This window comes from Rhinatrema bivittatum, chromosome 1 (genome assembly GCF_901001135.1).
Source record: "Rhinatrema bivittatum chromosome 1, aRhiBiv1.1, whole genome shotgun sequence".
NCBI lineage: Eukaryota > Metazoa > Chordata > Amphibia > Gymnophiona > Rhinatrematidae > Rhinatrema > Rhinatrema bivittatum.
In genome coordinates this window covers 807,040,377-807,053,418 of record NC_042615.1, presented here as the reverse complement: position 1 = coordinate 807,053,418, position 13,042 = coordinate 807,040,377, and the positions used below count along the sequence as shown (strand labels likewise).

The following is a 13,042-nucleotide window of genomic DNA, read 5'->3' as shown; positions in this document are numbered from 1 at the left end:
AGGGTGTTATGATTTACAGTATCGAAAGCTGCAGAGATGTCGAGGAGAGCTAAGAGGAAGGACTGTCTTTTATCAAAGCCTGTGTAAATATGATCAAGGAGTGAGATGAGGAGGGTTTCGGTATTGTGTTCTTTTCGGAAACCATATTGTGCCGGGTGAAGAATATTATGATCTTCAAGGTAATTTGTAAGTTGCTTATTTACGATTTTCTCCATGATCTTAGCTACAAACGGGAGATTTGATATGGAGTGATAGTTGTTGAGGTCGTCCGGGTCCAGATTCGGTTTTTTGAGTATGGGTTTGAGTGTGGCCAGTTTGAGAGCATCTGGGAATATTCCTTGTGAAAGGGAACAATTGATAATATCGGCTAGATATTTGGAGATATATTCTGGTATGAGAATCAGAGATTTGGAAGGTATTTGGTCTAGAGGGTGAGTCGAAGGTTTCATTCTTTTTATAAGGGTTTCCACCTCTAAAGTATGAGTGGGATCGAAGGAGTCCATGTTTGTGTCTGTGTTCAGTAGGTGGGGGGTATTCGGAGGCAGTGAGTTTGGGCTGGTTGGTAATTTAGCCAGGGTGTTGGAAATTTTATTCTGAAAGAATAAGGCGAGATCATTGGCTTTCGATTGGGCTGTCTCGTCTGGTATTGTAGGTGGAGCAGTTTTGGTGAGTTCTGATACATAAGAAAAAAGAGCCTTCGCGTCGAACATCAAATCGTGGATATGGTGCGCATAGAAATCTCTTTTTGTTCGAAGTGTTGCTGTTCTGTAATGGTGGAGAGAGGTTTTGTATGTGGTTAGTGAATGTGGATTTGGATTCTTCCTCAATTCTTTTTCTATCCGTCTTAAGTTTTGCTTCTGGGTACGAAGCTCATTTGTGAACCATGGCTGCTTGTATTTTTGAGAAGGATTTATGGTTTTTTTTGACAGTGAGCATAAGTTATTGGCTATCATTTCTGTGATGTTTTGCCAAGAGATAATAGCAGAGTTGGGGTTAGATAGGTCCAGGTTAGAAAGTTCTTTGATCAGCGAGTTGCCAAGGTCTTCTGTCTTTATGTCTTTATGTCTGCCTTTATGTCTTTGTATCAGTACCCCAGAAAGTTTGTGGGTTGTTGTCTGTCTGTTTCCCCGCTCCCCCCGGCCCCACCGACCAAAGCAGGGAGCAATGATGCAGTTGTATCAAAAGCATCAAAGGTATTGATTAAGGGTAGTAATCCCCATGATCTCTGTTAAGGGTAGTAACTGCCGCTCTGTGCATGCTACCTCGATGCACCCTCTTCTTCATTTCCATCTTTTAGCTTTTAGGGATCCACAGTGTTTATCCCATGCCCCTTTGAATTCGTTAACTGTTTTCTTCTTCACCGCCTCCTCCAGAAGGGCATTCCAGACTTCCACCACCCTCTTCGTGAAGAAATATTTCCTGATGTTAGTTGAGTCCGTCCCCCTTGGAGTTTCATTTCATGACCTCTGGTTCTGCTGTTTCCAGTGGAAAAGGTTCTACATTTGTGCATCATTAAAACCTTTTAGGTATCTGAAGGTCAGTATCTTATCTCCCCTGCACCTCCTCTCCTCCAGGGTATACTTATTCAGATCCTTCAGCCTCTCCTCTTAAGTCTTTCGATACAGACCTCTCACCATTTTGGTCACCCTTCTCTGGACAGCCTCCATCCTGTCTCTGTCCTTTTTGAGATACGGGCTCCAGTACTGAACGCAGTACTCCAGCTGACTGGAGCCACAGGCCCTGCAGTGAGGTTGTTGCTGTTCGAGCCCCTGATGTTAGTGCTGTTATGGTATCTCAAGTTTGCTGTAAATGTTCTGAGCCTGTTTGTGGTGTATCACAATTTGCCTAGTAGTTGAGGGAGTTTGCCTTGCGGTTAATGAGATCTAGAAATTAATTTAACATAATCAAAAATCATATGCAGTAGCTGAATAGAAGCCAGTAAGGCACAACATCATCATGGCTTAAAAGCACACATTCCCTGCTCAACCCCTACAGCTTAAGAAGGCAGAGATTCCTAATCAGTTACATAGAGCAGGGGCGAGTGCCTTTTTTGAGTAGTGGCCCCTCTTCCATCCATGCAGTTGGTTTCAGAGAAGGGTATCCTAGAATCCCAACCTGGTGTCCCTGCTAAAAGCAGGAAGAAAGTCATGTTTCAGACTATTCGCTCTCTCCCCATCCCACAGCATATAACTTCACAAAGAGACCAGTTGAAATAATTGAGTCATTTATTTATCTTATACCTTTATAATCATATATATTATATTCAATCATGTTAGAACCTTATAACCACGCTATTTATTTATTAGGTATTATTTATAACTGTCAGCAATATATACTAATTCGTTAATTTAATTAATATGTTCAATGTTTATGTTCAATGTCCAATGTTCAATGTTAATTAATATGTTCAATGTTCAATGTAAACCGCTAAATGAAGCGATAGTTCTTGTTTCTTGTAAACCGGGGTGATATGTATTTTATACAGGAACCTCCGGTATATAAACCCTATAAATAAATAAGTTCTCTTGCCAGCCAGTCATCTCTTGAATCAGTTGTCAAGCCACCAGGCAGCCTCGCTGCTAACCAGTGTCTCAGAGTGTCCATTTTGTTTCTCTTCAAGTTGCTGAGAGGACCAGACACCCAGACATGGACAGATGGAGACAGACATTCCCCAAAACACCCAGACAGAGAGAGAGAGCAGACACAGAGGCGGGCAGACACTCTGCATCCAAAGAGGCACAGACAGAAATAGTTACCTTACACCCAGACAGACGCAGACACCTCACACCCAGAGACACACACACACACACACACACCCCACAGCCAGTCAGAGAGAGAGAGAGAGACACACATTATCTCACCGCACCCAGACATGGGGAAAGGCACAGACACCACATCCAGAAAAAACACAGGCCCAACACACCACACCCAGAGAGAAACACAGGCAAGCAGACAGACCAGACCAGACAGATAGGCCACACACCACAACAAATAAGAGGGTGGAACATTTTTCAAAAAATTTATGTGCCAGCCAGTAGATGTGAAAAACGCCATCCCACCTTGCCCAACATATTTTGTATGTTTTTATCATTTTCACTAATTGTTCCTATTTTTTTTCCTTTATTTCTGTATTTTCCTTAATTTGGTCATCTTTTTATTTTGTCATGTTTTGTTTTGCTTAATTAACCTTTAAAAAAAACCCACTTTTTGCATTTTTCTACCTCCCAAACTCCCTTTCCCCATCTCATCCTTCTCGCTCCTGCACCTACTTCTGGCCTCTCTGCCCATTACTCTCCCCGGGTGGGCAGCGGCCGCGATCTTATCTCCCTCGGCAGGGACATGGCGAAAGCAGGAATGCCACCCAGGCAGGGGGCCTGAGGGTGCCAACTCTTCCTGGGTTGTGGAGTATCCACAGCAGCTCCTCCCACGACCGGGCCCACTACGGTGAAAGTGGCTCGTCTCCTGGGCTCCCTGTAGTTAAGCCGTGGCATGCTTATGACGGCATCCCCATGCCCCTTCCCTTCTGAGCTGGCAGTGCTTCTGCGGCGCCAAGCCTGGACACACAACCATGGTTTTTTTTTCTTCCTCGATCAGCCAGCTGGTGTGCCCACTTTGAGCTCCCTAGGTGTAGAGGAATAAGAGTCACTTCTAGTAGAGATTAAGGTTCACGTCCATAACACATTTTTGAACTAGGGTCAGATCTTGGTCAACTTAAGTTATAAATAATAAAATTATTTTTAAATAACTTCTCCCTCCCCCAAAAAAAACAAAAACATATTAACAGACACCCATCTCGTGATGTTGTGTACAGAGTGAGGATGCCGTTTTTTTTTTTTTTACTTGGCCTTGGTTGGCAAGCTGCCTGGCTACGGCTCTGTGTCAGGGTTTTTATTTATTTTTTGTTCCAGCCAGATGATTTCAGCAGAAGACGACTTGCCTCTAAGAGAGTGGAGCCAAATGTTTGGGTTAATGCCTTTTGTTGGCTTAATCGCACTATTTTTGGAAGCTTGACTGGCAGAATTGTATTTGTCCGGTAAAAGGTATTATCTGAAACTCGAGCCTTCTGTTTTCATGGCGTCCGTAAACACTGTAAAATCCAACCTGCGAGCCCGCGTATCCATGCAGAGCGCTAAGGTCAATGGAGGCTGCGGGGAGCGGGCACTCTCCCCGGCGTTCCGCGCCCTCCGATGAGATGACACTTCGGCCTGATGGAGAGCTTCGATTTTTTTTTTTTTTTTTTTCCGCACACACAGCCACGGGCGCTGCGTTGCATTTCAGGCTGTGGCTTAAAAATCTAGCAAAGACAATCCAAGATTAAATTCCCTTTCACTAGGCATGTGTGCCGTTGTGCTTATGCAAGTGCCGTGTCGTTATGGGATGGGTACTGTAAGATGTTTGCACTCAGTTGTACCGCTAATCTTCACAAGTGCAAGACGGAGGGACCTTTTTTATTTGTGCGAGGGAGATGTGCACCGTGGGGGGTGGAGATGGCATACAGCTGCATTGCCCGACACCGAGTAACTTTTTTTTTTCTTTTTTCCTCTTGTAAGCTGGTGTTTGTGCCCTGGGTGTGAGCATCAGCCCCGGGATAAGAGTGAAGTGACTGTAGAGAGCAGACAGGGGTGCTGACCTCTGAAAACCCGTGAAAGAAAGCTGGCCGAACAGGCCGTCTCCCACGGGGCTTTCAGTCCAGAGACTGCAGCCTGTCAGCGGGCAATATAAAGCTTGCTCTTCTGCTCCCCCTCCCCACCCCCTCCCCAGCATCTGGTTGGCATCCTTATTGAATCTGTGGTGTGCGATTAAACCATGGCATTAGAGGCGGTTGAACAAAAGCCGTCTCGCGATCGGACCGGCGCGCCGTCATTCATTCCCCCACCCCCACTCCCCATGTTGCGATGGCCAAGATGAGAGAGCGGGAATCTTTAAAAAAAATGTCAATAAAAGCAGACACGGAGAATCCTTCTCCCCCGGTGGGTTTGAGTTTCTGCCGATTTTGCTTGCTTCTTCTGGCACCTGCAGCGCTTGCTTGCTTACCTCTTCTCGTTCCTTCACCCCCGTGCCTCGGTGTCCCCCGAGCTGTGCAGGCCAAGCCTCGGCGCCGTCGTGTTTGTAGAGGCGAGGAGGCGGCGTGTGTTTCGTCGTTGAGGCTCGGAGCTGAAAGTCGGGAATCCCACTTCTCGGGCTTCCCCGCACCTCAGCTGGCCCAAGGGGCATTTTTCTCCTCTCTCATTAGCAGCTGTTGCTCTGAAACGTGTTCAGGGCGCAGAGACCCTGAGTAATGTTAACCTTGAGACGGAAGCGTTTTTTCTCGTTTTTTTTTAAGCTACGGTGGCAGAGCCTTATCAAGGTTAAAGTATTTACAAATTGAGGAGAGATTTCTGCCGTGCTCTGGGCCATCTAATTTAATAAAAATAAACAAAAAGATAAAATTCTCAGTGCCGGTGACTTTTCTCTTATTCGGATGGGTTTACAGTTCGTTCAGTCCCGGTCATTCAGAGCCTTACCAGAAGTTTCTCATGTAAAATAATTCTCTTGACGGTGGGAGTTAGGTGATAGGACTTTGTGTTTTGTTCTTGGGTTGTCTCGTGGAAGCTGATGAGTGCTGATAGATTTAGTTTTTCTCCGCCTGCTCTGTAATATGTGCTGAGATGAAAGGCTTAAGGGGTTTTTGGTTGGTTTTTGTTTTAGATCTTGTTTTTACGTTGAGTGTAGCTAACCATTACTGACAGTGGATGGTGACTCACGGGATTCTACTTTTTCCGCAGAATGCCCAGGCCTTGCTTCCTGTTTACATCAGTCTGTGAGTCCCCCACCTCCTCCCCAGCCTGAGAAAAGGACTGTCCCCCTCCTCAGAGGAGGTGGGAATTTTCTTGGTTTCGGCAGGCTGGGGGGGGGGAGGGTAGTGCACTGGGCCTCAAGATTCCCCTCCCCTCCTCTGGTTGTTAAATTTATCTGCACCCTAAACATGAACGAAATATTCTTGCAACGTTCAGGATCTAAGAATCATGTTAACTTTTTAATCCAAACTGGATAGCAGGATTTATAGGACTCTGAGAACCAGTGGCATGAAGGCGACGGGAGGTCGGTCTTGTAGATTGCCTCGGAGTCCAGAGATGCTTCCTATCAGAGGCTGTAGGATGTGAGAACAGAAAGCTATTTCACAACATATTAAAAGCAGTGGACGCTGTACCACACAGTAGGTCCCAATATAGGATTCAAAGAGCAAATATTGAAACATACCACTGCCTCTCTTCAGCACATAACCTAGTTCTCATCTCCAGTCCTCCCTTTCTTCTTCTTTCCAGTGTGTTTTTTTTTGTCTTTGTGATTTTTATTCTATTTTTATTACTCGCTGCCAGTCTTTAGCGAGAACTGAAGTGAGGTGCCAGGCTTGCATCCTTGTGCTATGGCTGCAAACCCTGCATGTCTAAAAATCCTCTCTCGTGGCATTGCCCCCCCGCGGCTCTTACTTTGGGTATTTCTCTGTGGCAGTCGCACGACTTACTGCTGGCAAGCTGCAGAGCACCACGGCCGGTTTGCGTAGGTCCATGGTGGTGTGGCAGAAGAGAACAAGGCAACCTTTCCAGACCTCCGAAACATGAGAAGCACCTGCTTGTGGGAAAAATGTCGTCATTTTGTTGTAGGCTGAAGGTTGAAAGAGGAAATAGAAAATTAAAGTGCTTCACCTGAGTAGGTTTCCACCACCCCCCGCCTGAAAAAGTTAAGGACAGACGGGTTTGGTAAAATTTCAGGAAGGAAGAGGAAACCATAGTTTCAAACCCGCCCCCCACCTGCAGGTACTGAGATGTTATCTCGGTTACTCATCTGAGATGAAGCCACAGATCAGGTCTAGCATCACAGAGGATCAGGCAGCTACTTGGCACATGGTAATAGAGGGCAATGATTGGTAGGGTTCCAGTCCTGAAAAGGCTCATGAATCCCCACTTTCCAAACACTGCAAGTGTTCCCCCCTCCCCCAGCATAAAGCAATATAGTCTACTTTACTTTTAGAGAGAGAGTTAGATGGGTGACCAAGGAACCAAAGATCCTCCCTCCTGTGCTTTTTTTTTCAGGGTACTCTCTCTCTCTTGGCTGATTTTGCACATGCCACGTTTGTTTTCTATCCATTTTCTTCCCATTCCAGTGGATGGAGGATTAGATGATCACAGCCCCATCATAGTTTATTTGATCTTTTCCAACAGAATGCTGCTGTTTTATCCATTGCCATCCACAGTACCTGGTCTTTCCTGGTGGTCTCACATTCAGAAATCAGCCAGACCTTCTGAGATTTAACAAGTTTAGATTTCCAAATGTACATAATTTTGTGTACACCGGACAGGGCAAATCAGAACACTTCGATTCAGACAAAGATTTTAAAATATAATTTATTCAGCTGTTTATAAGAAATTCCAAGACAAGTGTTCTGGGAGATGCACTATGCCCTCTATCTATACCAACTAGCATCTCAGTAAATCTCTGACCTGCCCTGACTTATATAATCAAAATACAACATTCTCGAAGCTTCCAGAATGAATGACGTAACTGGCCAAAGACTTCCTTACAAAAAATACCTTAGGCTATTGTCATGACAATCTATCATGTATAGGAAATGCTTGTGAGGTCATGCTCCATTCAATTGTAAAAATCATTCTATACTAATCTTTCCTGATCCCATCCTCCCCTGATACCAGTTCCTGTATCACTCTGGCTTTAATGCAAGTATTCTCTTCTTGTCTTCTGTTGTTCTTCTTTGTTTATTGTAAACAACTCGCAGTCTGGGTCTTGAATAGAGCTAGACTTGAATTCTGTAGGTTGGCACCAAGGGAATAGTCATCCTTCCACTTTATCCTGCCAGACCAGTCCAGACACTTGGCTTATGCTTTCAGCCAGCAGATGGAGACAGAAAACAACTGGTTTGCTGCCAGTATTCTCTGTCTCCAACATATCCCATGCTATATTTGGGACATGTATTAGGCCAGGTGAAACAGAACCTAGTGGATCGGGCTGTTCCTGAGTTGATTAGTCCAGAGACTTCCCCCTTCAGTTGAGCTGCTCCTGGGGTGATAGTCTGGACTTCCTCCCTCGATTGAGCTTAGCCTGTCGTCCTGGCTAGGGGAGGGGGTCTTTCCAGCAGATCTGTGAAACACTCCCGCCCCCACTTTCCTGGCTATTCTTTGGCTGTCTTCTCTTAAGTCACTGTCCCGGGGCCAAGATTTCATCCCTTCAAAAAAAAAAAAAGGGGTTTCCTTGCCTTTTTCCTAGATCTTTCTTCCCCGTTCTGCTTTCCTGTTTGAGTTGATTATTAAAGGTAAAAAAAAAGAGAATCTAGGGCTTCTTGTTCGGTTTGAAGGAGGAAGCTGTTCGTCCAGTGCAGGAATAAAGCAGGTTGGCATGTAAACGTTTCTTCTTTATGGACAGTCACCTTTCAGGGTAGAAGAAGAGAAGAATCATGCTGGGCTCTTTGGAGCGTGGGAAGCGAGCTTCCGTCTGTGCTGCGTATGCTATGCGGAGAGTCTTGGTGGTGGCAGAAGGCCTTTGCCGGCAGTGTGAAGGGAGACTGTGATCAGCAGCAAGGAGGGAGTGAGCAACCGATGGACATATAGTGTCTCTTCAGCGGATCTGCGTACTTGGAGCCGGCTGGTCAGTCACTTCCTGCTGGTGGGCAGGAGCAGAGGTCATTTTAGAATCTCGGAGAGGAACCAGCAGGGAACTAGGGGCCTCCTTTCCGGCTTCCCGCAGACCTGGTTTGGACTTGAGCAGTGCTGCGATGGCCAGGGGGAGCTTTCGCTTCAGAGTCTGCCTCCTCATGGTCGGCGGTTTTGGCTGCATTTTTAGTGTCTGCATCAGGCATTTTTGTATGAAGCAGAGCTTTGTCCCTGGAGCCTCTTCCTCCTCAACTCTGTTCTCCAGCAAAGATACCTGCTCTGCCTTCAAAAAAGAGAATGAGAAAGCTGGTTGTGGATGCTTTGGACGATGAACCCTCTGATACTGGAGCTTCTTTGGAGGCTTTTAAAGATACAATGCCTGAGGGAAAGCAAGGAGGGATTTGGAAGAAGAGGAATATTCTCTTAGGCAGAAGAGTGACTCGCCAGTAGTGTACCTTTTTCATAAGGCGGAATTGGGCTGGTTTGATTTCTTAGGCCTTGTAGGTATTGCATATCTTGGAGGATAAGGAAGGAGAGAAAACCATTCCAGGTGAAGACCTAATCATGGAAGGTTTTGCAAAAACCTTCCAAGTCTTTTCCACTTCACAGGTCCATTAAAGAGTTGATTATTGGTGAATGAGAATGTCTGGAGGCTATTTTTAAGGGTGTCAAAGCGATGACTAAGCTGTACCCTCTGAATGCACAAAAGAAGGCGAGCCTGAGTGTTCCAAAGGTAAGTGTGCTCATCTGTGCAGCGAGCGGGAGCACCTTGATCCTGGTGGAGGGAGGTAGGTCCTTCAAAGATGCTCAGGGCAAAAGGATAGAATCTGTTCTCAAACACACTTCTGAGGCTTCTAGTTTTGCTCTCCAAGAGGCAGTTTGTAGTGGCATTGTGGCTGGAGCAGTGTTGCACTTCTCTCAGTGTATGCAGGCTTTGGAAGGTGCTGCTGCTATGGAGGACACAGCCCAGCTGGAACTGGGGGCAGCTTTCTTGGCAGATGCTTCATATAATTTGGTACAAGCCACTGCTCGCTGTATGAATTTGATCATAGCAGCAAGGTGCTTGCTTTGGCTGCATAATTGGTATGCAAACTCAATTTCCAAGACTCAGTTGGTTAAATTTCCTTTTAAAGGGAAACTGCTTTTTGGTGATGACTTAAGAGTAGTTCATTAAAGCCTTGGGAGAGTCTAAGGCTACTGGTTTGCTGGAAGATAGACCCAGAGGTGCTGCTTGGTTCTTGTTATCCAAGAGTCGATTTTGGGATCAGAAGCATGGAATATCAGGGAGGACATCAGGTCAACAGTGCCTTAGACCTTATTGTCATTTGGCCTGGCCTTTGAGAGGGCTCGTTCAGTTAAGAGAAGTTATTCTCAGAGTGTGGTTGGCACTCTTTTACAGGCAAAAAAAATGTTTCCTTCCTTGGCATATGTGAGAGTCTCTAGACTTTTTGAAGTTTGGTGTGAGGAGAGAGGGGTCAGCCAAGGGGGCCTTGTTGCCTTCAATCTTGAATTTTCTTCAAGAGGGTTTAAATAAAGATTTAGTCCTAAACTATCTAAAGATACAGGTAGCGGTGATCACTTGCTATAGGAGATATCTGGAAGGTAGACCTTTTGTCTTCTCATCCAGATATGTCTAATGATCTAAGAGGGGTGAAACAGACCTCTAGTTCTTGTGTGGAACCTGAATGTGGTTTTGAGGTTTCTTACTAGTTAATATTTTGAACCATTGAGGAAATCTTTGGTCAGGCTGCTTATTCTCAAGATTGTGCTTTTGGTGGCAATCTGTTCTGCTAGACATTTCTCTGGGCTTCAGGCTGTCTTGTATGAGTCCTTTTTTGTAAATTTACAGCTGAAGCAGTTAATATTCATATAATGCCTTTGTTTCTTCCCAAAGTGAGGTTATCGTTTCATCTTAATCAGGTAGTGTGTTTGCCCTACTTCCAGAGAGACCTAGATAGCGACAATTATGGTCAGCTACATCATTTAGATGTGAAGAGTGTTTTGTTGAGGTACTTGAAGATGACCATTGATTTCAGAAAGTCTGAACATCTTTGTTCTCTTTCAAGATCAAAGAAGAGGGAAGACAGCTTCGATGACGTTTATTGCTCAGTGGATTAAGTAGGTAATAGGTGCGACTTATGTTCAGAGAGGTCTTCCTCTTCCAAAAAGTTTGAGAGCCCATTCCACCAGGACACAGGCTGAGTTACGTTTGGTGTCGCCTAAAGATATTTGCAAAGCAGCGATATCAAGTAAGATCTGATTTCACTTTCCTCTTCATCTAACCAGACTAGTTTAGAGGCATGGAAAGTATCCAAGCCATTCCTCAACTGGGCAGGACTCTGCTAGAACTCCCGAGTCAAAAGGCTGATTCCTCCCTGGCTTAGACATTGATGAAAATGTTTCAGAAAGGAATGCAATGACCACATCACTGCTTTGCAAATCCCTTACTCTGGATGCTTTTATTTTTTTACATTTTATTTAAAGCAAAATTGCCATAAAGACCACTGCTTTGGCAACAGTGCCTGGGCTGATGCTATGCCTGCAGGAGTGCCTGCATGTTCAAATTGCGTGTACAGTGCAGTACCGTGAGTGCCATTCTTACCAACGTGGCAATCTCTAGGACATCACAAAAGGTGTTTGGAGAACTTGAAGTCCTGCCTGATGCAGGGAAAGGAGGGGCTGAAGAGCTAAGTCTCTTTTCTTGCAATAACATTGGTTCAAGGGTTTTCTCTTCTAGTGATAACCAACCCAGCCTTCTGGGACCGCCTTGTTAGTTGGGGTTTCAAGATGATTAATATACATGAAATATATTTGCGTGCACTGCCTCATTGTATGCAAAGATATTGTAAGGGCTTACAGCAGTATCTTATGCATATTCATTGTGGGTATCCTGAAAACCAGACTGACCAGATGATTCCAGAGAGAGGCTAGAACAATGGGTCTTAATCCATTCTCAACACCGTTAACTTCTAGAGCAGAGATGCACAACCTTGGTCATCCGCAAACAGGTCTGTTTTGGGGATATCTGCAATGAATATTCAGTCATATTTACTTATACTTGGTCTAAGTAGCAACTGAACAGTAAAGATGGTGCACGAGATGATTTGATATGAATGAAAACACAGGTGTCAGGCACTTCACTGGAAGATGCTCTATGTACGCATGAAAATATAGCATCTTAAACAGTGCGGCAATCAGCCTTGATTCGGTTAAATCAATTGAATATTGCAAACATCACTCTCTTTGCAGCTGGTTTTCCGCCCACCTTTGGATCTCTATGATGTATTGATCCACCTGAATCCAAGGCAGATTCCGAGGCATCGGGAGGCCGTGGACACCCCAGTGAAATCCTTCAGCCGGGGAATGCTAAAGAGCAACGCGCGGGTGAAGACTTTCTATTTCCCTGTGGTGGATTATGACCCAGTCCAGTGTTACCTGCAGGAACTGAAAGTAAGAGCTTCTTATTTATGTATTTATTTTATTTATAGCTCAGGCCTTTTTCATTGGTAGCTCAAGGCGAGTTACATTCAGGTACTGGAAGTATTTCCCTGTCCCTAGAGAGCTCCCGGTCTTAAATTTGTACCTGAGGCATTGGAGGGTGAAGTGACTTGCCAGAGGTCACAAGGAGTGGCAGCGGGATTGAACCCTGCTCTAGCTGCTAGAGCCACTCACTTGGCTACTCCACTCCACTCCTGGGCACTTCTTCTAGCAGATGTGTATACAAGGAGTTTCTCCAAGAAAATTGGTCCATGGTTTGCCCGTTGTTTCCCAAACCTGTCCTGGAGGATCCCCAGCCTGTCAGGTTTTCAGGATATCCACAATGAATATGCAGGAGATAAAAATTACATTTTGAATGCTGAAAGGGGAGAAGCGGGGGTGAATGTAGTTGATTAATTCTTGGGGGAAAGGTGCATGAAGCGAATGCTCGAAGGAGAAGCGGTGCAAGAGGGGGTGAATACTTCTGAGGACAGTGACATGGAAAGAGGTGAATGTTGCAAGAGTTGGGGGGGGTGGGGGGGAACAACAACAGCTTATGCTGTGGAGAAGGTGGGGGTGAACATTGTTTCCCTTATTTATTTATTTGGAACTTTTCTATACTGACTTTCGTGATACAAATCAAATCGGTTTACAGGGAATAGAGGCATTAACAAACGATAACCATAACCAGAAGGAGCAAAAAAGTTACACTGAAACTGGGAGGTTGGAAAAGCAGCGGGGAAGGGGCTCAAAAAACTGAGTTTTTTGAGCCCCTCCCCATCTCCCTGAAGTCAGCAATGAAATTAGATAGTCTGGCATCTTATTTCTCTTCAAGGTCCACGCTGACACCTGTTCTGCAACATTTATGAGGGTGACTGAGGCTTGGGTGGGGAAAATAGAGAGAGAAAGAGAGGGCCCGG

General features: G+C 45.2%; 1 protein-coding gene across 1 annotated transcript in view; it reads left to right on the top strand.

Moving 5' to 3' along the window:
* Nucleotides 1-13,042, top strand: part of NOL6 (nucleolar protein 6) — a 207,050-nt gene that overhangs the window by 186,766 nt on the left and 7,242 nt on the right. Inside the window, exon 24 of the mRNA XM_029581150.1 lies at nucleotides 11,895-12,095. Within this exon, the coding sequence (XP_029437010.1) occupies nucleotides 11,895-12,095 (201 nt within the window). The remainder of the gene's footprint in view (nucleotides 1-11,894; nucleotides 12,096-13,042) is intronic.